This window comes from Rattus norvegicus, chromosome 1, assembly GCF_021556685.1.
Source record: "Rattus norvegicus strain SHRSP/BbbUtx chromosome 1, alternate assembly SHRSP_T2T, whole genome shotgun sequence".
Taxonomy (NCBI): Eukaryota; Metazoa; Chordata; class Mammalia; order Rodentia; family Muridae; genus Rattus; species Rattus norvegicus.
This window is the reverse complement of record NC_141534.1, coordinates 144,609,711-144,632,412: the sequence shown is the minus strand read 5'-3', so window position 1 is coordinate 144,632,412 and position 22,702 is coordinate 144,609,711. Positions and strand designations below refer to the sequence as shown.

Genomic DNA, 22,702 nt, shown 5'->3' with positions numbered 1-22,702 from the left:
CTTGGAATTTGAAAATACTGTACACGATCACTGTAAAATTGTAAACAATATAGAAATACATATAATAAAATTGGGAAGCGTCTTACTTTCATCTTTAGAGAAAATTACTGCCTTAGTGGCTTTCTGGATACTTTCCTATCATTCACAAAGGCGTATACTATTACTGTGTATTTGGTTGTGTGGATATATTTTCATTTTTACATAAATGAGAATGACAACGTGTATTTATCAATGAGCTGTATTTTCAAATACTACATTCATTGTCCTGGACCTACTTAGATAGCAGTACATACGGCATTTTTTTAAAATTCTTTTTTAACCATTACATACACCTTTAAAAGTAAACATATCTATGCCTTTTGAAATGACAAAATGAAAATATTGAACCAAATATTTTTGCCTACACACAAGACAATAGTTTTCTACTAGTTCTACAGTGAAATCAATGGACCCAGGGCTCTTACATCTCCAGTGTGGGTAGACAATGCAAAGACTGTGCCCTCAAAAACAGATTCCGGTCTCACGATTAGGATTACAACATCATGTCTCATACCTTCTCAAGCATCAGCTAGCAATCTTTCCCTTCTTATCAAGTGTCATTAAAATACATGTCTATGCTCTTTTACTTGGCATTCTGTCATTTGTTTGTGGCCATTTGTAGCTATTTGTGGCGTGTCTGCTCTTAGTCTTCACTCATCTGTCTGTTGGTTTGCTTATCTAACTAATGCAAAGAAGCACCACGAATTATATGGATTTTAATTCCTTGTCTGTCCCAGCACTGGGGAGGCAGAGGCAGGAGGACTTCTGCAAGCTTGCGGCAAGCCTGATTTACACAGAGACTTCCAGGCCAGCCTGAGGCTGCTTAGCAAGACCATATTACAGAGTCCTATTAATGATAATGATGATTATGATGATTTATCTGTTACATATGTTGCAGATGTTTCTGTCATTTGTCTTTTGATTACAAATTTTTGTCTTTGATATTTAATTTTACAAAATTGTGTCTATAAATCGTATCCTTTATGGCTTTTTAAGTGTATGTCACGTAGGAAGGTCTTCTACTCCTGAGGTTATACAAATACCTTTGTAAGTTTTCTTCTAATATTCTTATTGTTTTGTTTTTTATGTTTAGCTCTTTAATCCATCTGGAAATGATTTTTGTATATGGTGTGAGGTAGGTATCTAAGTGTATTTTTTTAATGAATAGTTCATTGTCCCAACACTTTAATTACTAACCCATCATTTCATATATTAAAATTCAGTATTTATACATGATTCTCCTTCCAGGTTTTCAGGTTTTGTTACAGGAGTATATTGTCTATTTTTATGCCAGATATAGAGTGTTCATTGCACAGTGCAATAAAATGTGTTGCTATCTTAGAGAACAAATCCCCATCACTGTTCTTGTTCAACAATTCTTTAATTAAGCAATCATTACTTTGGATAAACTATGGATTTATCTTGCCAGTTTCTATAACCCATTCCACTCGGAGTTTTAAGTATATTTTGTACTGAAATTTTAAACTGTATTTGAAGGATAAATGAGTGATTTATCCCATCAAACCTACTTTTCCAAGAAAGTGATGAGATTCTATTTAAGAAGGTCTTATTTTGTGTTTTTTTATTTGAATATATCTATACATTTTAAGCCAAGTTATGTATCAGATTTTTAAGTGCTTAATTGTTATTATACAGTTTTATTTTCAATTCCGTTTTGAATTATTATGGTATTATTCATGAAGTTTGGTTATTAGTTTTCTATATGTGGGTAGCTTACTAAGCAAGCTATAGTAGTTTTAATTACTTTTTAGTTAATTGTTTTGAATAACCATGCTATACCCAGACAGCAGACAATTTGGATTCTCTGCTTCAACATTTTATCATAAATTTATTTTTTAATATAATTATTTTATTAAGTCTTTGAGAGTTTCATACCATACATATATTATAGTCATATGTATGTCTAACTCCTCTCTGTAACTCCCCCTGCCCCAGAACTACCCACCTCCCTAGTCGCTTTGTGTCCTCCTTCTTAAAATTTAATAACCCATAGACTTCGGATCATTAAAGCCATAGACTTTATGCTGTTCATAAGACTTCTGGTTGTATATCCATCCGCTGGAGTGTGGTTGACCTTCCCTTAGAGAGAACTGCCACTCCCATGGAAAACATCCAATCTCCATAGCATCTCAGCTACTAATGGGGACTCATGAACTCCTTCCCCCTCCATGCTGACTGGCTTGATCATGTGCAGGTCTCCTGCAAGCAACCACAGCTGCTGTGAGCTACAAGTACATAGGTCCTATCATGTCTAGATAACTCTGTTTTGCTCTCATCCTCCCTACCAATCTTGCCTCTTACAATCTTTCCTCCCGCTCTTTTTTGATGGCCACGGAGCCTTGCAGAAGGGACGCGGTGAGATGTCCCATTTGTGGCTGAGCTTTTACAGTCGCTGGTTCTTTGCAAGCCTACACCTCATTGGTTTCTTTTAAGTACTATCTGCTGCACAAAGAAACTTTTCTGATAAGTTCTGAGAGCTGCACTAATCTAGTCATAGAGAGTTGTGTATTTAGAGGCCAATTTGAAACTATATGCATTTTATAAAATAATTACTATATCACATTGATTAGAGTGTTTCACAAAATCAGGGAAATTCCTTCTGTGCTTCTCAGGTTTATCAGGCATTGTGGTATGTAACATGTTAAGTAAAAGAAGTTTTCCTTCCACATTAATAGATTAGGCTTTTCAACCCAGAAAACAGTACTGGAAAATTTTAGCATCTTTTCAAAGAATGTATTTTTTCTTTATTTACTTTTTAATTCAGTAAATGGAACAGTAGATTTCCTATGGCTATTATTCTTGTGATACATTGCAATTAAGCTATTCAGTTTGGTGATTATATTTAGAAGAGATGGCTTTATAAGACCATACAGACTAAATCTCTTTATCTGTATTTATATAGTTGAGGCTCTGTGTTGTTAGACCGATCCTGCTTTTACACATACTTAAGCCACAGAGAGTGGTTGAGAAAGTGTCTATGTTTTTGCATTGGAAAGCTTTACTAGAACTCACATACAAGACCTCATTTTTATTTTCATAAGACGTGGGTTTGATTTGCTGTAATTTTAATATTTTGTTCTCATTTTCTTATTAAAACTTATTGGGATTTAACATTTTTTATAATTTACATTTTTCTCTTCTACACTGCTTATTAACCTTGCCAAAGATTTTAATAACTTTTGGAAGACAAGCAATTCATCATATAGATCAAGTATGTGGTTTTGTCTCTTTGACTGTTTTGCCATTGTTCTGACCAAATAAGTTTTGTTTTTAAAAATTGGTCTTATTCTTTGTTTCTTTTACTCAATAGATTTTTAGGTTTTTACTTCCTTTTAAAATTGAATCCTTACTTAGCTTAGTTATAATTTAATTATTCTAACAATCATTAAATTCCATATGTTTTTGAAAGATTCCTTCAGTTATTTTCCATAGGAGTCAATGAATAGGACTTCAGTTCATAGTATAATAAATCACTTTAAATATTATTTTTGGCAAATAGTATTTTAATTCCTTTCTTCAATACACTGTTTAATAGATTAATCCTATGTTGTTGTTTATAGTTTGCTTTACTTGCTATGGAAAATGCTTCTCGTTCTTATAATGTACTTATTTTTTTTTCTTTTCACATTTCCTTTGAGGTTTAATATGTAATTGGATTTTGTAAATTAAAAAAGTAGCTTTAGTGTGGGTTAGTTTTTCATTGTGGCAGCTTTATCAGTTTTTAAATATTTATGATATTTTATTCTTTATATATGAATATATTTAACATGTGCTATTGTGGTAGCTGGAGTAAACAAGTTCATGATTATCAAAATGGTGAACTTTTCCAACTTTATATATGCCATTCTATTTGAAATAACTAGGACATAGCCCCCTTTTAACATTAAACTGTTGATAGAGTTTTTCAACTACACATAATAATACAAAATGTCTAAAAAGAAATGAATTAAGGAAATTTAACTGGCCATTACATCTACATAAGCATATACATGCATATGCATGCTTGCCTGTATGTATTTGTATATGTGCATATGTGCATATGTGGCCAATTGTATCTCACTTTTATTGCTTCTACTTTCTGCATTTTAATTTAAACATTTTCTGTAATTTTGTCTTAAATGCAGCTTTTCTAAATAACATGAACCTTGAGTCTAGTTTCATGATTTTATTTTTAATATTTTCTATAATTTTGTTTTAAATAGTTTTTCTAAATAACATGAACCTTGAGTTCTAACCTAAATGTTCTTCCCGTGTTAGAGATAGTAATAATCCATTTATATTTGCTGTCTACACAGCATCAGCTTTTACTTTCATTTTGTCCATTTTGTTTATTTTATTTTAGTTTTTTATAAGATGAAAGATTCTGACACTGTGTTACTAAAAATGGTTAGGAAGCTGTATGTAGTACTTTTATTCTTTTAGAAGCTACTCAAAGTTTCTCAAGGCATATTTAAAGGTAAATTATTATGATCAATACTTGATTGGTATCTATATGTGCTTTTCCTTCCTCCCTTAATGAAAAAGTCTTTATCAGGCTTTTAATTATTTCTGTATCCACTCTCCTCTGCACTTATGCTTAAAATTATGTGGAAATTCCATTCCCCATAATTAGGTTAGTAGGAGCAGCAGTAGTACTATTAACATTATTGGTAATATTATTTACTTTATGTTTCCATTTTATAGGAAGCCCTTATTAGTTATTGTATTACCTTTAGCCACCAAATTAGCAAGCGTTATTTAGATTTAAATTGCATTGTTGTGGTCTGTTTGCTCCATTGTTGTGGAATTCAAGACATCACATGCCTTACATTCCTTTTTCTGTTCTTCTAGAAGCATACTCTATTAATTACTGGCATTTTTTGTTTGTTTGTTTTGTTTTGTTCGAAAGCCTGTATTCAGTGAAGAGTCCCAGTGTGCTTGCTTTCCAGGTAGAGATATTTTTTGCATTGTCTTTACGGCATATAGAAAGCTAGACTGATTTCAAATATCCCAATCCAGAAGATTAGCTTCTTCTAAGATGTTTCCATTAGATGACACACACACAATCTATCCTTTTAGCTGTGAGGTTTTCATCTCTTTAGGTACCTGCTTTCCAGTGCTCATTGCTGATGTTCCTCCAACTGGTCCATCAGTGAAAGATGTTTGTGTTACTGGGAGACATAGACACAGTTACTGGGAGACATAGACACAGAACTCTTCATTTCAAGCCAACAGCAAGCACTTTTGGAACAGATTTCACTTATTAACTGAAAGGTCTAACTTCTGGCATTCTGCTTGGTAATGATGCAGTTCATTCCAGAAAGTTGAAAGATGCCGTGAACTTGCTTTTGTGTGTGCTAATGTCTCTAACCTACTGGATAGTGAATATTTATGGAGAGCTTTCCCCTCAGTCATATCTCAAATGTCTCTTCTCAGTCACTTTCTTTTCCCCTTGCATCTCAGGGGTGAACCCACTAAGTGTCTTGTTAGGCTCATTGTAAAGACTGTATCTTTCATAATGTATCATACTAAGCATTTTGAAGGGTTATTTTTGTTTCCCCACACAATTTCTTATTAATGCATGGGCTTAGGAGCTTCTGGAAGTCTCCATCCTGTTCACATGAGGCACAGATCCCAAATTGTGATGAGAAATTTAAGTGGGAGCTGAAAGTAATAATCTAGAGATTAGATGTCTGTAATGTATAGTTGAACCTTGGCCACCTTTGTCAAAGGGTCTAACAGTGTTTGTGGCCACTCTGATGGTTGGAGGAACTCATCATGATTCTCCTGGCTTCCTCCTGGAGATTTATTAAAGGAAGATTTTAAGATTATATTCTAGTGCCAGATTCTTAATCCTTCTCTCTCACTCTCTCAGATCATCTTTGAGTTTTCACGCTCTGTGTTAAGAAGTCTCCCTCTGTCCTTGGGTCTGATTTATAGTTGCTTTTGGGATATTCATTGATGTTAGCATCCCCATTTGCCTATGAATTCAGGTTTCCTAGAGCATGGCCATGTTGGGATCCAATGCATGGAGGGTACGTTTATATAAGAAGGGGATAGACTTCTGATTGATTCTGACCATCTGGTAACTCTTTCTGCCACTGTCATTCCTCTTTTTAGGTGGGAGGACACACCATGCTCCCCATCCGCTGGATGCCACCTGAAAGCATCATGTACCGGAAGTTTACCACAGAGAGTGATGTGTGGAGCTTTGGGGTTATTCTTTGGGAGATCTTTACCTATGGGAAGCAACCATGGTTCCAGCTCTCTAACACAGAGGTAACAAAGGGACGGGTCAGGATATGTTTGGGGGTATGGGGGAAGGCTGATGACAGACAGCCCAGAACATGGATTGCATATAGTGTAGCAATAGGTGGGCTGTCAAGATAGCAGAGTAAATGCAAGCACAATCAGGAGGGGAAAACTTCCAAGTGAAGGAAAAATTGTGACTATAGAAAATGGGATATAGCTGTCCAAAGAGTATGAAATCAGATATCTAAATTGAGACGGCAGTCAGGGTTCTGTTTGTTCTGCTACATATAAAAACCCCACAAATGTTTCACTCAGAGAGAAAAAGAAAACAAAGAAAAACTGGGAGTTTTTCAATTGTGCCATCTTGTGGAAACACTTACTGCTTAGTGTATCTACAGAGGAGGTTCCCAAAGGCTTGAGCTACCTCAGGTACAGGGAAGCATGGAATCCTGAATTGACTGAAAGGACCAAATATATATGATTATCAGTTGTGTGTAAGTGTCCAAGAATAAAATAAACCAACAACAGTACAACACTGAATACTTATTATCTTTTCATGATTTTTTTAAAGTAAATGTTCTTTTTTTTTAAGTTTTTTGATTTATTATATATAAGTACACTGTCGCTGTCTTCAGACACACCAGAAGAGGGCATCTGATCCCACTACAGATGGTTGTGAGCCACCATGTGGTTGCTGGGATTTGAACTCAGGTCCTCTGGAAGAGCAGTCAGTACTCTTAACCACTGAGCCATCTCTCCAGCCCGATTTTTTTTTAGTTTCACTGATACCCTTTTCATTTTCTTCATCTTTATTTTTTATAGTATATACCATGACAGTCCTCTGTTTTTTTCCATGTATTTATTTATTTAATCTGTATTAACCTATATGTTTCTTATTTACATTTTGATTGTTATTCCCTTTCCCGGTTTCCGGGCCAACATCCCCCTAACTCCTCCCACCCCCCTTATCTATGGGTGTTCCCCTCCCCATCCTCTCCCCATTACCGCTCTCCCCCAACAATCACGTTCACTGGGGGTTCAGTCTTGGCAGGACCAAGGGCTTCCCCTTCCACTGGTGCTCTTACTAGGATATTCATTGCTACCTATGAGGTCAGAGTCCAGGGTCAGTCCATGTATAGTCTTTGGGTAGTGGCTTAGTCCCTGGAAGCTCTGGTTGGTTGGCATTGTTGTTCATATGGGGTCTCAAGCCCCTTCAAGCTAAGTTAACATGGTAGGTCAGAAAATAATGTTTAGCACTAGGCACGTTTTTAAGCAGCTTTGGTACAGTCACTTAATAATTTTCAGAAAATCCCTCTTGGATTTGGGAAAAAGAAAGGAGATTGCTGTGGCATCTTCGTAGAGACTGGGTATCTTAGAGAACTAAACAAGGAGACAGCTTGGGATGTGGCCAGCACAGTCCATAGACATATGAGTGGAGCTTCTACAGCAGCTGACTTACAGAAAAATTCTAGCTCTTTTTATACTCTTCTGTTTTCTTGGAAATCATAAACACTAAGTCCTCTTTGTACTGAGATTTCATTTTAACACTCAAGAAAGTATCTTCTACTTAGAAGCGACATTCATTTCCTTTATTCTATGTCCTGACTACTGAGGTGACTTTCAAAATCCCAAACTTGAAGTGGTAGATGTGACTCAATTGTCGAGCACTTACCTAACATGCACTCTGAGCTTGATCTCCTGCACCACAGGAATCAGGTATGACGACACAGGCATATAATCCCTGCACACAGAAGACAGAGGTAGTAGGATTGATCAGGAGACCATGGTCATCCTTTGCTATTTGTGGTTAAAGAACAGATAAGATCACGTGAGATGCTACCTTAAAACAAAACAAGGCATCACTTTTTTCCATTAATTAATTTATTTATTCATGCTACATCCCGATCACCCCTTTTCCCCCCTCTTCTCCCAGCCACACTGTCCCACCTCCATCCCTCATGCCACTCCCCTTTTCCTCAGAGAAGGAAATACCCACCCATGTATCAAGTTTCATCAGGACTAAGCACAACCTCTCCCACTGAGGCCAGACAAGGAAACCCAGATAGGGGGAAAGGATCCAAAGGTAGGCAACACAGTCTGAATCAGAGACAGACCCCACTCAAATTGCAGGGGGATTCATATGAAGACCAAGCTGTATATCTGCTACATATGTGTAGGAGGCCTAGGTCCAGTCCTTGGTTGGTGGTTCAGCTTCAGTGAGAGCCAATGGGCCCAGGTTAGTTGGCTCTGGAGGTCTTCTTGTGGTGTCCTTGACCCCTCTAGTTCTCTTAATTCCACAAGATTCTCTGAGCTCTGCCTAACTGTGGGTCTCTGTATCTTTTTCCATCAGCTGCTGGATAAAGCCACTCAGATGACAGTTGCACTAAGCTCATGTCTGTATGCATGGCAGAGCATCATTAATAGTGTCAGAGGTTAGCTCTCTCCAATGAGATGGGTCTCAAGTTGGTCCACTCATTAGTTGGCCATTCCTTCAACCTCTGTTCCATCTGTATACCTGTGTATCTTGTAGGAAGGACAAATTTTGGGTCAAAGGTTTTGTGGTAGGTTGGTGTCCCCTTCGCTCCACTGGAAGTGTGCATAGCTGAAGGAACTAGCCACTTCAGATTCCATATTCTCTATAGCTAGGAAACTCAGCTAGCATCAATCACCCCCATATCCTCCCAAAAGCCTCCCCATCCTAGGTCTCTGACTTATCCCTGAGATGCTCCCCAACCACCACTGATTTCCCTTCTCTCTCCCTTTCATCCCCATTTCTGCTCTACCCACAACTTATTCCCACCCGTGATCCCCCTTCCTACCCCCCTCCCATCTACTTTCCTCTCTCTATCCATCTCCAATGTCTATAAATATCTCCTTCAGAGAGAGGTTCAGCATCTTCCTCTGGGGCCTCCTTATTTCTTACCTTCTTTGTGTCTGTGGATTGTAACATGGTTGTCCTGTACTTTATAGATAATATCCACTTATAAGTGAGTACATGCATGTCTTCCTGGATCTGAGGTACATCACTCAGGATGATGTTTTCTAGTTCCATCCATTTGACAAGGCATTTCTTTATATAGTGATGTCTTACTATGCAGGTACTTAATGGGGCTTGAACTCATTTCCCACAAATATTTTAGTGGACTTGAAGAAGAAGAAGGAAAGCGTGTATGTAGAAGCTATTGTTATTGTGGGTTTTATTTAAGTTGGTGCTATTTTACTGAGGGATAGCACACATACATTTGCATGTATGTGAACTTCTATGTATGCAAATACAGACATGCATGCATTTGTACACAATCTCCATGGTATCTGGTAGCCAAAGAAAGAAAGTATCATCAATGGGTGTGTTGCTGTTGTTAGCATAATCTTTTTTTAAACTCTTCTATCTCATATTATATACCATCAGCCATTTTCCCTCCCCTAACTTCCCCTCCCACAGACCTCCATCCCTACCTCCCTTCAGAAAAGAGCAGTCCTCCCAAGGACATCAACCAAACACAGCATAACATGCTACAATACAACCTGGCACCTAGCATCACATTGAGGCTGGACAAGGCAGACCAGTAGGAGGAACAGAGTCCCACAGGTCGACAAGAGTCTGGGACAATCCCACTGATAGGAATCTCACAAGAACACCAGGTTACTCAGCGATAGTATATAGGAATCTTTTCATGGATACAAAAGCTGGCTAGAGTAGCTAAGGGGGTGCTTGTGTCCTCTTCTAAGATGGTGTTGCAGAGCTCTGCCCTTAAAGACTAGCTTTCTTCTGTCAACCATGCCCCTTGCCCTACCCATAGCAGCAGCTAAGTATTGGTAGTAACTGATGATGGACTTAGCAGTGAAAGCTTATGGTCTGGACTCTTCTGCTATAGAGAAGATGGTACTGGATGCCTTTGATCTAAGCATAGGCAGAAGCTATGACAGTTCGAAATGAATCATTCTGCCTGAATGTGGAAAAAATAGGGGTGACAATGGAGAGAGTTCTGAGACCAAATGGTAAACACAAGCACCTGGAGACTTATCACATTGGCAATGAAGTGACCCCCAGTGTGCCATCGCAGACTACATGGCAAGTGTGAACAGAAGAGGACTGGCACCGAGAAGGTGTCCAGACCAGAGTAATCTGAGATGCCCAGGAGAAAGCCCTGTTCTGCAGGCTGTTGAGATAGAAGGGGTGAGGGAGCAGAAGATGCTAAGAAGAGAGGAAGAGAGGGGGTTCTTACCCCATAAAATACATGCTAAGAGGGAAGAGAAGCAAAGCATTTGCTCAAATACCAGATTAGACAAAACATTGCTCTTCTAATCATCACAGTCTTCAAGTGTGGAAACTGAAGTTTGTGGTAACCTGTTTAAAATAACAGAGTGGTAAAGTTAGAGAGAAGTTAAAACAAATGGGAAAACTAAATGAAGTTTGGGAAAATGTACATGCATCGGTTTCTTTCTGCTTGGTACTCTAGCAGAGCCTAGGTTCACATTATGAGTTGATAGAATTTAGTGTCCTGGATGGCATCTTGCACAGGATAGGAGGTTAAAAGCTAAAGAAGTGTGGATAAACCATTGCATTTGGCTAATGTATTAACCAAATATAATATATAATGTGCCAATAGTAGGCAAATGGCAGGTCATAATGGGAACCATATATAAATTCTCTCAATTTTTCTTTAAACCAAGATGCTTTTTTTAAAAATAGTATAGAACAGAGATTATTCAGAGCATGGGGAGGGGAGTTAAGAGAGTAGTAGTAGGGCAGAGAGAGAGAGCTAGAGGAGTAGAGTAGAGGCCGGCCATGAGCACGGGGAGAGAAGGGGGAGGGGAATGGGGAGAGAAGGGACAATGGAGTGAGAGAGCAAGAGCAAGAGCCCAAGATGCTTTTAAAAGCAGAATTTATTTCCTTGCTGTTGTGAATATTGTAGCCATAACCATGGGTGTTCTAATAGCTCTGTGGTAGAATGTAAGTCCTTTAGGTATATGCCTGCACTTAGCAGTACATCTGGGCCATGAGGTAGCATCACTTTTTTTTTTTTTTTTGGTTCTTTTTTTCGGAGCTGGGGACCGAACCCAGGGCCTTGCGCTTCCTAGGTAAGCGCTCTACCACTGAGCTAAATCCCAGCCCCGCATCACTTTTTAACTTCTTGAGAAACCTCCATGCTTATTTCAAGCAGAGCCTACAATGTCTCTAAGTATGTGTGCACATGAGAGTCAGTGTGAGATTCAGTTATGAAACTAAAAGCAGGGTGGTGGGAAGGGAAAAGGAGGCATTGGGGAAATCTTAGGGAAGGACTATAGGATACTGAGATGTGAGAGCAGAAAGGACGGTTGGTGGTGGTGGAGGTGAACAAAGTGGGATTGGAGGGAAGGAAAGAAGAGGGAGAAAATAAGACAAATCAAATAAAACCAAAATGCTCGAATGAAGCTTAATATTGCATTTGCTAATTAGAAAAATAAAGTCTAGCGTTAAAATTAAGGAAAAGGTGGGAGAAATAGGGTGGCACAGTGGGGCTACATCCAAAGTACATTACACTTGTATTAAAATGTCCTTATGTAACCTAATACTGTGTGGGATGCATACACACCAGTGGGTAAGTAAATAATTGTTTTTAAATGCGGTACAGATAAGTAGTACAAAAATCACCTACTTTGAGGTCCCAGGTTCAGTTTCTAGCATTTCAAAGGAAACATCTTTGAGGAATTGAAATTGAACTGCAAAGGACATGCGTGAGCCCCCTGCACCATGCAGCCATCATTGTAGTAACAGCGACTTTTTTATTACTGCAGTTGGTCCTCCTGGAACTCCTGATTCCAGTCTTACAGACCAGGATGGTGATAACCCCTGAGGGTAACTGACTTGCCCTGGCCATCCAGTCAGTGGTGAATCTAACAACCCACAAAGAGCTATGAACAACTGAGGAAAGCTGGGAGCAGAAAAGGCGTTCTTTCCCAGGGAAGACCACAGAGTGGTTGCCAGTGACCCTACATTCAAGTACTATATGAACTGAGCAGGTTATATTTAGAGATATATAACATATGGATATATAACAATTAATGAAAGAAAGAACAATTAAATGAAGGAAGAAACCACGAATTTGAATAAGATTTGGAGAGGGATATTTGGGAGTTTAGGAGGGAGCAGAGGGAAGGGAGAAATGTAGTAATTATAGTATAATCTCAAAAATAATGTTTAAAATATAAATCAATAAAATACTTTAAAAAATCTGAAAGTAAACAAGACAGACAATTTATTGCCAAAAGGAAGGTCGATTTTGCTTAGAAAAGGGTCCTATGCCCAGGGGCAAGTAGGATGGTTTGTACAGAGGCTGTGGCTAGAAGAAGAACTTGCTATAAATAGAAACCAGTGGCTAAGGGATGAATCAGCCAGTTGCTTTAACAGCACGGGGACTGGAGTTCTGATCCACAGAACCCACCCATCCGGCCCTGAGCAGGCAGGGCAGCTGCCTGAAATCTCAACCCTGGGAAGGCAGGGACAGCTGACTAGAGAAGGAGCTGAAGTGAGTGAGTTCCAGGTTTAAAGAAAGATTCTGCCTCAATAAAGTCGGGAACTCAAGCAAGGAAGATACACGACTTGTGGGCTTCTACACCCATGTATATACACATACATGCCCATCTACCCACACATGAGAATGCACACAAAAACACATGCATAACACATACATTCACAATTAAATGAAAGTAAATAGGAATTAACAGGAGACAGGTATGGACTTTTCAAAATCACACAGGCTATGAGGTGGAGGGATGGTGGTCAGGACCCAATCTCTACAGCCAGGTGAGAGAGGACGGTCACTCAGGCAGTCCACATGGCAACCAGGACTACAGAACTTTGAAGCAAATGGGAAGGGTAGCTGTGGAGATTCAGGCTCCATGTGCTCTGGCCTGGCAGGTTCAGCAGGAAGAGCAGCAGTGAGAGAGATCCACCAGCCCTGCTCATCGCCTTCTCACCCTCTGCTTGGGCAGAGAAGACGACCAAGGCTGTTCTCAAACCAGAGTTCTGCCTGTGTGTGTGGCTCTAGGCTGAAGCCGCTCTGATGAGTAAAGCTCACATAGTGGTCTAGGCAGGAGTCCCAGGACCAAGGATGGGCTAGATATAACTTCTAGATATAACTTTTTTTTATTCCTGCTCTTTCAGGTCATTGAATGCATCACCCAAGGCCGTGTCTTGGAGAGACCCCGAGTCTGCCCAAAAGAAGTATATGATGTCATGCTGGGGTGCTGGCAGAGGGAACCACAACAGCGACTGAATATTAAGGAGATCTACAAAATCCTCCATGCTTTGGGGAAGGCCACCCCAATCTACCTGGACATTCTTGGCTAGTGGTGACTGGTGGCCAAGCGTTTATACTCTGTTGCCTCCTCTCTCCCTGCCTCATCTCCTCTTTTTCCTCACCTCAACTCCTTTCGTCCATCTTTGACCGAAACGAACATCTTCATATAAACTCAAGTGCCTGCTACACATACAACACTGAATTTAAACAAAACAAAACAAAACAAAACAAAAAAAAACAAAAGAAAGAAACCCTGTAAGGCAGTTCGACATATATATTTATATATATATATATAACTATCTATCTATCTATATCTACAGAGAATTACCTTCTCTAATACAGAGAAGCTGCTGATACAGAAAACCGTAAGACATTAATAACTGAGAAAAAATTAAATATTATTATTATTATTATTATTAACACAACTGAAATTCCCTTGACTTAAGCTGTGGCCCATGTTTTTTTTTAGGTCTGGCTTTTCGGAGATCTTGTCTTGACCCAGCAGAGAGAGAAAGGCTAGGAGGAGGCAGGTTGGCGCACGATCTTCAGTGCGCAAGCGTGATCCATTGACATGTCTGGCAAGGAAACAATTCCGGAGTCCAGGCCCTTCAGAAACATCTCTGGTCTGCCTTTACCTTTGCCTCCTCTCTCTTCCCCTTTTCCCCCTCTTCGGGACAATTTTCTAATTTGTCCATTCTATAAAGCATATCGGCCTGATGCTTTTGGAAATCAATGATGACACCTACGGGTAAATACTGAACAAATACCAACACCAGACCACACAAAGCCATCCATGGTCGGGTAACCACCAAACAAGAAAGGGCAGGGGACTCTAGGGAGAGCTAGCCCCACCCTTCCGCTCAAGATCCTTACTAGGTTTGAATGGTTTCATCCTCTGACCTTGAAGACCTGGATTTGGTAGATTAAAGAACAGAGGAAGTAAGTACAGCTGACTGACGTCTGAATTCTATCAAGGCACTGCCACTCATCTTCCTATCACTGGGAGGACTCTTGGCCTGTCCTTTTGTTTGCAGGCCCCTCGGGAGCTTGGAGGTCTAGTATCCACATTCTCTGCTGTCGTCCACTAATGTGGACGCAGCAGGCTTCAGGGCTCTAGTAGCAAGAGACTTAGTTCCTCGTAGGTCCTAATTAGGCATCCCCTTGGGTTGTATTTCTTATCTTGCTTCCCCCACATCCGGAGGTTCTATCAAGTCCTGGGTAAACCTCACTGCCAGGGAAGGAATCCAGGTGAGAGCCCGAGGCATGTGTGTTTCAAGGAGCCAGGCCCTGGCATTGGCAAAAGCCAGCAGCGAAGAATCTACTTGGCACCTGTGCTGAGAGCCCTTGACATTCCCCTCACGTTTTCAGCCCTTGGAAGGATTGATGCATCTGCCTTTGAACTGTTGTGAAAAGGCAGAGACTGAGAAATCGCTTTGTGGGCTGGGTGTCGGGGGAGGGGCTGCAGCTTCTCTGGAAGATGTCCAATGAGTGGCCTGTGCCGCAGACTTGGCATCTTAATGAGGACCAAGCTCTGACCATGAGTGAGAATGGAAGCAACTGGGCTGGGGCCGGTCCCCTCGTTTGGTCCCAGCACCAGGGGAATCACTGCCTTCCCCACTGTGCGCCGGAGGACTGCAAAAGTGAGCTCTCTGGACAGCTCCCCTACACAACAATGAATCGCCCCAGGGAGCTAAGAGCCTGGCTGCACAGACCGGTCTGCTGGGGTAGAGGAGAAGCACTCTCCCTAGGTTACCTGTCTCTCCACCTCATCCCAAGCACAGAGCTACCTAACTGACTGACATTTTCTTATCTGAAGCTCCCAGGAGCCACCGACTACCCTTCTCCTTGGCAGCTGCGGGAAGTCTACAGCCTGGATCCCCTGGCCAGTGAAAGCAGCTGACGTATGGGCCACTCTGTGGCGGGTTTCGAACTGGATTATGTGGTTGTGGTTTTGCTTTATTTTTTTAAAGACCAACACATGTTTTTATTCAAATAGAAAAAGAGCTGTGCTCAGATTGTAGCCATGGTTGGGATTCAGGGATCAGCAGGCTGCTCAGCTGGACTGGGGAGGGAGCTGGGTTAACTGAGATTTCAGAGTGGAACTTCTTACTGTACTAGAGACCTAGCCCCTGAGGACATTAGGGGAAAGCTCTTTGGATTGATCCCTTCAAAAGAACCCTTTGCTATCCTAAGGTAACTACACCTCTTTCCCTTGAATTGGTCCACTACCTGAGGCTTTTGGTCTCTGACAGAGATGTGAATGCTGGATGGAAGTTTCCATTCAGGTTTTAATCTGGAAATCTGGATAACTAGAGGGGAGGCATTCAGGCAGGGAATGACTAGAGGGGCCTGCGGGGGAACATGTTTTCCAGTTAGAAGTGATGTTGCAAGATCTATCCTTTCCCAAAACAATCTCTTAAGGCTTTATGTTCTTGAAAGGAGTGGAGAACAGAAGGCATTCATTGACCTGATGGAACAGTTAGGAGAAACAACAAGACTGAACTTGCTCACGTGTGTCCTTTGTTAGTTCCATGCACGTCCACATTGGCATCAGGGTCACCGCCTCTCTGTGTCCTCCATTGTTGCTGCCTGTGTAATAGTAGGAGAGAGAAAGCAGTGGAGTTAGGAGGGTTGCAGAATGTACCCAACCTTCTTATCATCCTGGCATCCACTTTGTGTAGAGTGAATTTTTACATGTGAACCTTAGAAGGTGGAGAAAGGGTTTGAGGTGGTAAGGAAATGCAGAACAGGCTTTGGATAGTGAAGTGCATTCTAGTGCTCTGGGGGTGTGCAGGCATGTCTTAGTCCTTGCCATTCTCTTCACCGTGTCATGCTTTCCTTATGTGCAAAATAAGGGGTGCCCTTGTTGTGCCCTCATCCTACTCTAGCTCCAAATTCTTAGCTTCCCTCAGCCCCGAGTCACCCTATCATGTTTTTCTGAGCATCACTCTGGAATACTAGAAAATCCTCCTTTGCCTCAGAAAGAGCAGAAAGAGGTTGTCTCTGAGAACATACTGTACTTAGGTTGGGAGTGGTTCCAGTAAGTCACTCTGATCCTCTTCTTTACCTTTGTCACAGCATGTGAAGAGTCTAAAGTGTCTGAAGACTACTTTAGGCCAGGGTAGGGGAACATTTTGTCTCATTCACTACCCCAGCTTTCTTTTAGACCAGAAAATTGTTATTGGTGGTTTATTTATTTACTTATTTATTTATTTATTTTTAAAGAATCTAATGTGGTCCAATGAGTCTAGAATTAACATCCCGTTAGCCCATGGAGGCACTGCCAACTGCTCCATCCTGCTTTCTACATAAATATACACATCTATACCTTCAAAGAGCATGCCACATTAACTTAGTACTTAGCTTGAAGACAAGACCACTACGAATGCTCCTGAATGTTCCAGAGACCCCATGTTTAACTCTGTGCCCTGTTACTGTCACCTGGGTCCATCCTGAACTGACAAAGAGTGACTTGGATGTCCATTGTAGAAGAGAGTGTCATGGACAAGGGTCCTTTTCATTATTTGCTTTGAATATGAACTTGACAGTCCTTTCTGATTACATCTCTGAACTGTGAGTGGTTGTCAAGTTAACTAAGCTTTCTCTAGTCAACATACAAAGGAGTTTGGGCTTCTTCCACTCAGCAGATCATGCACAAGTTATTCCCAGAGAACACTTTTTTATTGGAGATGAAGATCTTCCATTTTTCTGGGATTTAATTGAACAGTGCCATTCATCTCTGCAGACACACTAGTGCAGTACTTCTGGTGCTAAATCCTACAGAAGCCAATACCCACAGAAGAGCTTCAATACAGAGAGTGAGCTAACTGTGCTAGAAAAGCACTGCATACATCAGAAAGGCCACTAAGAACCCTGCCTTAGTGCTTGGGTATTCATGGGATTTAGGCAAAATCAGCATCTCTTAGATTATCAGTTTTCCCATCCAAGATATACAGTGTTGGAAGAGGTGCATCCCTAGGGTCAATTTCAGTTTGAAAGGCTAAATCTGAGTCCCATCTACTTCTTCATTCTAAGCTTGTTTGCTAGAAGTGAGAGATGAAATGAAAAAGTAGGGAGGGAAAGGAAGAAAAGTTGCTGTTGACAAAAACTAAGCATAATTAGTGCCCGGTGTGTTTGAGGGACCCTGGTGCAGGATCCTGGTACACAAGGAAAATTGATATTTGTATTTTTCAAGAGAAATCACCCCCTTCTCTTCTAGCCATCTTCCCCACTTCACATGTCCACACTGGCAGAAACTGGTCTGCCATAGGGAGATAGTCCCACTCACCTCCCATGCAAGGTAAATAGTAATGTGAACTCTGGGTCGGAAAACAAGAGAATGTGTATATGTCCTTGCTTTTCCTGAGTTCTTTTAGTTCAACAATAGACGAGTGGCATATTTGCTTCCTTTTTCTGAACCAGACAGCAACAGTATAATCTTTACACTCTCCTGAGATTTTTGATCTTTGCAATACTTGGCTTAGTGTGGAGCATAGAATATTTGTGGATGATCAGTCAATGAACCCACATGTCAGCAGTCCTGTGAGTTACCACCAAGTATCTCTGTAGTGTGTAGTATGTACTTTGGTTGGGCAGCAGCTTGTTAAAATGCACAAGGTGTTTACCTCAGAACAACAGCAATAACAGAAGGTCAGCTTGAGCTCAGATCCTGTGATCTGTAGTCCCTCACTATGATTTTATTTTTATTTAAGACTCACCCTATTTTTTTTTTACCAAATAAATTGTTTCAGCCAATACTAAATAGAGCTGGGAGGGTTAACTCCAAGTTTGGGCATCATTATTAAAACATCTGTATGGGCTTTAGTACCAATTTGGGGATTGCTTGAATCACCAGAAAAAAACATTCTTTTTCAGCTAGTCATATGCATATCCTGTACTTTCTTTATCCATTGGATGGGCCATAGTGCCAAAGAAGTTTCCCTGGAGTCAGCAAGTCAGCTGTGGTTTGGGAAACTTTTGGTACTTTATCTTTCTCCTGGATGAGAACTGTAGAAGTAGACTGGCCTCAGAGATATTGAGAAAGATCCCAAGTGGTTATTTCATAAAGTGTGATAATCTGCTTCTCTCTACATTAAATTATATTGACAATAGTATCTGAGCTTCTCAATATCATCATTCCTGGTATTTGATAACACTCCATGCAGAAACCCATCCTACTTACATTTTGTTTGGAATTTGGTATTGAAGTTACCAGCACTGCAGATGAATCCTCTCCCAGGAGCGTCAGAATCTGAGAGGATACTAATTGACTACCACTCTCTCTGATAGGTACTGGTGATGGTGGTGGACATGGTGGCTATTTATGTGAATACACTGGGTATTAGGCATCTTGCTCTGCACCTGGGCTGTCCTACTCAGGGCCTTGTGTCTTGGCTTCTAACAAGGCTTCTGTCTGTCTGTTACATTCTCTCTAAGCACTCTGTGTGTACGTGTGTGCAACAAGTTTCTCATGTACAAACAGGTACCTTTCTGTGAGATCTGCAGAAATGTGGGCTCCACCCAAAAGAACTTTGAATACTTTTTCTTTTGTTTTATTTTCTTGCTAGTAATATTAAATTATATAACATCATGGGTTTCATTATGATGTTTTTAAGTATGTGTAGTACTTGGACTTCCTCTCCGAGTCATAAAATTCACATTGCCCTTCCTGTGGGCAGCTAGGATTCAATTTTAAAACAAAGCCCGATTTGGTATTTGCCATAAGAATGGTGTCTTAAACCAGTAAGCGAAGTTTCCTTTTTAAGAGGTAAGAGAGTAAATTCTATTAACTTTGTCCCATATTCATCCAGACATACACTGGAGCACCAAAGTCTGAGCTCAGCTCTTTCACTAGATTTATAGGCTATAAAGTAGAAGTTTCTAATAGATGGTGGATTGAGATAACACAGAAGACAAGGATCCTTCTGAGCTCCTCCTTCTGAGAAGCTTCCAGGCATTTAGGTATTGCTTTCATTTAGTATCTCTGAGATGAGTCAGTCTCTTCTCATTTTAAGGCTGTGAGGAATTTAGAATTCTTTTCTCCAGGGATGAAGGTAGTAGCATGAAAGCATAGCTACGCTCGCTGTGTAGTCTAGCACCCTTTGGATACAGCACTCCTCAAAGGACTGAAAAAAAATCACATGCTCAAATCCAAGTCTGGTATTTATTATTTCATTTAAGGAGCATTTATGAGAGTGATACTTTAAAAAGAAATGTGAGTTGATGTTCTCTGAAGTAGTAAGGCCTGCTCAATTCCTCCCCATGGGGATTAGTCCCCCACCCATCTCTGTTTAAAAGCTGCCTGACTCTTACCTGCTACCCTTGAATCTACTTCTGGAGAGGAAGAGTAAGCCTGGTCCAAATACCTGTGAATTCTGCTACCTGAAAGAGAGGAGTACATTTCAGTAAAGATTTTCTTCTCTCTGATTTTTCATTTCCCCCTTTTCCTTGGCTCACATTCTTTGGCTTCCAAAGGACCGAAGATCTGGCTTCTTAAAGTCTGTGAAAGTCTTAATACAAGGTGAATCCCAGGACCACAAACAGTTTGGACTTCAAACAGTGAGAAAATTGGTGCTGAATGATTCGGCACACAAAGCAGAAAACTTTCATTTCCTGCAGGCAGGAGGAATTGACTGTTATATTAAGACTTCTGAAGGATCCCTGCCCTGGAGTAATTTCAGTGCTGTCAGACAATGTTGACATCTAGATTAACCTCTGTGCACTAAATTTGACTGCACAGCTCATTGAGATGCATGTGGCATGTCCCTGTAAATCCCATCTGAAACCCTTGATGGCCCACCCACAGCAACTCCCTCTCCTGTCTCCACCTACCGATCTCACGGTCCATGAACTTTTAGCCTACTTGAGCAAAGGCACTGTGGCTGGGATCTGACACCCAGAATGGGAGTGTTGACCTTTCTGTGAGCATGATAGAGTCTTGCTGCTTGGTCAGAGTGACAATGTTTGTCATTGTATTGCCACCCCTGCCCCTGAGGAGGAGACTGCAAATCAAGGCATGAAAGCCACTCTACTGATGACAACTAGTTTTATAGCAGATCTCAAAGTGAAATGCTCTTCAGAGGAGCTAAGATTCAGCATAGGTCCATGCCTCTAGTCTTCCAGGGTTTCAAGAGTACCACAGATGCAACAAGGTCATGACTGCAAATGAGGTGGGTGGAGTCTGATGGCTAGAAGGAATTCTTTTCTATGCAAGTGCTTTCTCTAGTCCTTTAAAGAAATGCATGCCCCACTGACTTCCACTTCTTCTGACTGGAATAAAGAATACAGCAATCCTCTAAGCTGAATGTCCTCAACCTTCGGAATACTTTGACACTTTAATATAGTTCCTTATGTTGTGTTAACCCCCAACCATAAATTGTTTCATTGCTACTTCATAACTCATTTGCTACTGTTATAAACCATACTATAAATATCTCATATGCAGGATGGTCTTAGGTGACCCCTGAAAAAGGTCATTCAGTCCTCAAGGGGGTGCCAGCCCACAGGCTGAGAACCACTACTCTAAGCACTAGTTTATCAACTTTCTTTGTAGGAAGAGATGCCATACTGAGATCTATCTTATAGGCAGATGAAACCTTTCAGACAGGATGGCAAGCATCAAAAAAAGCACACACGTTCATCTCATGCATCAAAAGGGACTTCCAGCTTGGCTCTAGCCACCTCTAGACTCTTAAAAGCTACTCATCGAAATCCCAGACATTAAAAAAATACATACCTCGGATTTTAGAATGATCTGCCCACGTCTGAAGAACAAATTTCTCTGCATAGTTCTTGAACCTGATTCTCTTTCAGACTACTTTTCCATCTTGGCTTGTTTGGTGTAAGAGGTAGGAATCTCTTTGTGTATTCTTAGATATTTCTTTAGGAGGATTGAAAGTTTTTAGTCAAGGACATTGTGTTTATTGACTGAGGAAAATAGATTTCTGGGCTGAGTAATGCAGCAGTTACACAGGGGCAATCTTGATAACTTTATTTAAAAGCAATTATCAGAGTTGTAGTCTTTCTAGATCCTCATGCTGATATAGAAGAAGTCATATTTGTCCTTTGGTTATTTATGATATTCATTTTTGCATATAGGTAATCACACGCATGCAAATTCCTGGGTAATTCTATTGCCTATAGACCACAGTGACCCATTTGTGCTGCTTTCATTGATCAAGGCATGTCTGTGCAAATTAGTGCCCTACACATGTGCTTTCCTCACTGTGTCTCATTATTATTTGTATTAGCAGCACAAAGCCTATGACTTTATCCACTGTAAGTTATTTACAAAGTTGAGGCTTCTATGATGGAGGGAAAAAAAACCCATGTTTCTCACAATTTTTTATATATTAAGGTAGGACTCCTCCCTATCTTTCTTCAAGATACAAAACCAGACTGAGCCCTGTTTCTCCTTTTTTGTAAATAATTTTTCTGGGGGAAAAAGGGCAGCAGATTCATCACAAATAATATATTTGAAAATAAATGTGAACTTGTGTAAGGATATTATTGACCCAACCATGGATATAAAATTCCAGTGTTCTAATTGAACTGTGATGCGAAGTCCTTGGGACACAAGACTAGAGGTGGGCTGGAAGCTAGGAGGCTGGGGTACAGGGCACTTGACTGGATAACTGAAAGTCATCAACACTTAGCTGAAAGCAGGCAAGCAAGCTGCAGGTTGTGCTCTTTTTCAAACAGCAGTGATGGAAAAGCCACTCAGTCCTAATCCATTGCTCAAGTTAGTTACCAACAAAGTATATCATAGCAGGTATTCCCTGAGTACACATTTGCAGAATTCCTACTACAAAGGGCCAGGGCTGTTTTTACAGTATGTTCAGTTTCTCACTTCCAACTCCCTCTGAACTCCAAATCCTATGTGCCCCCAGCTCTCTACCCAACCTTTGCTAGGCCAGGCTCTATTCTGTAAAAAAAAAAGAGAGATTAAAGTCTGGGTGACTCCTCTTTTTAGGCTGAGCATGTTGTGATTTAGACTGGGTTTCTGCAGAAAGAAATAAACTGCTCTCCCAGCCACCCATCAGTCTCTTTCCAGCTCCCTGGACCAAATGATTAGCGCCTCATTAGCAACCCATCAGTTTACTTTTGCACAGGAGACTCTGGTACAACAG

At 40.6% G+C, this 22,702-nt stretch overlaps 1 protein-coding gene across 7 annotated transcripts in view; it reads left to right on the top strand.

Annotated features, from left to right (window-relative positions):
- Nucleotides 1–22,273, top strand: part of Ntrk3 (neurotrophic receptor tyrosine kinase 3) — a 381,715-nt gene extending 359,442 nt beyond the window's left edge. For 2 of the 7 annotated variants that reach the window (NM_001270655.1, NM_001270656.1), the window contains 3 exon segments: nucleotides 1,133–1,174; nucleotides 6,160–6,318; nucleotides 13,439–13,802. In NM_001270655.1, coding sequence (NP_001257584.1) covers nucleotides 1,133–1,174; nucleotides 6,160–6,318; nucleotides 13,439–13,624 — 387 coding nt within the window. In that variant the 3' untranslated portion in view covers nucleotides 13,625–13,802. 7 annotated transcript variants of the gene reach the window in all.
- The last annotated feature ends 429 nt before the right edge of the window (nucleotides 22,274–22,702 follow it).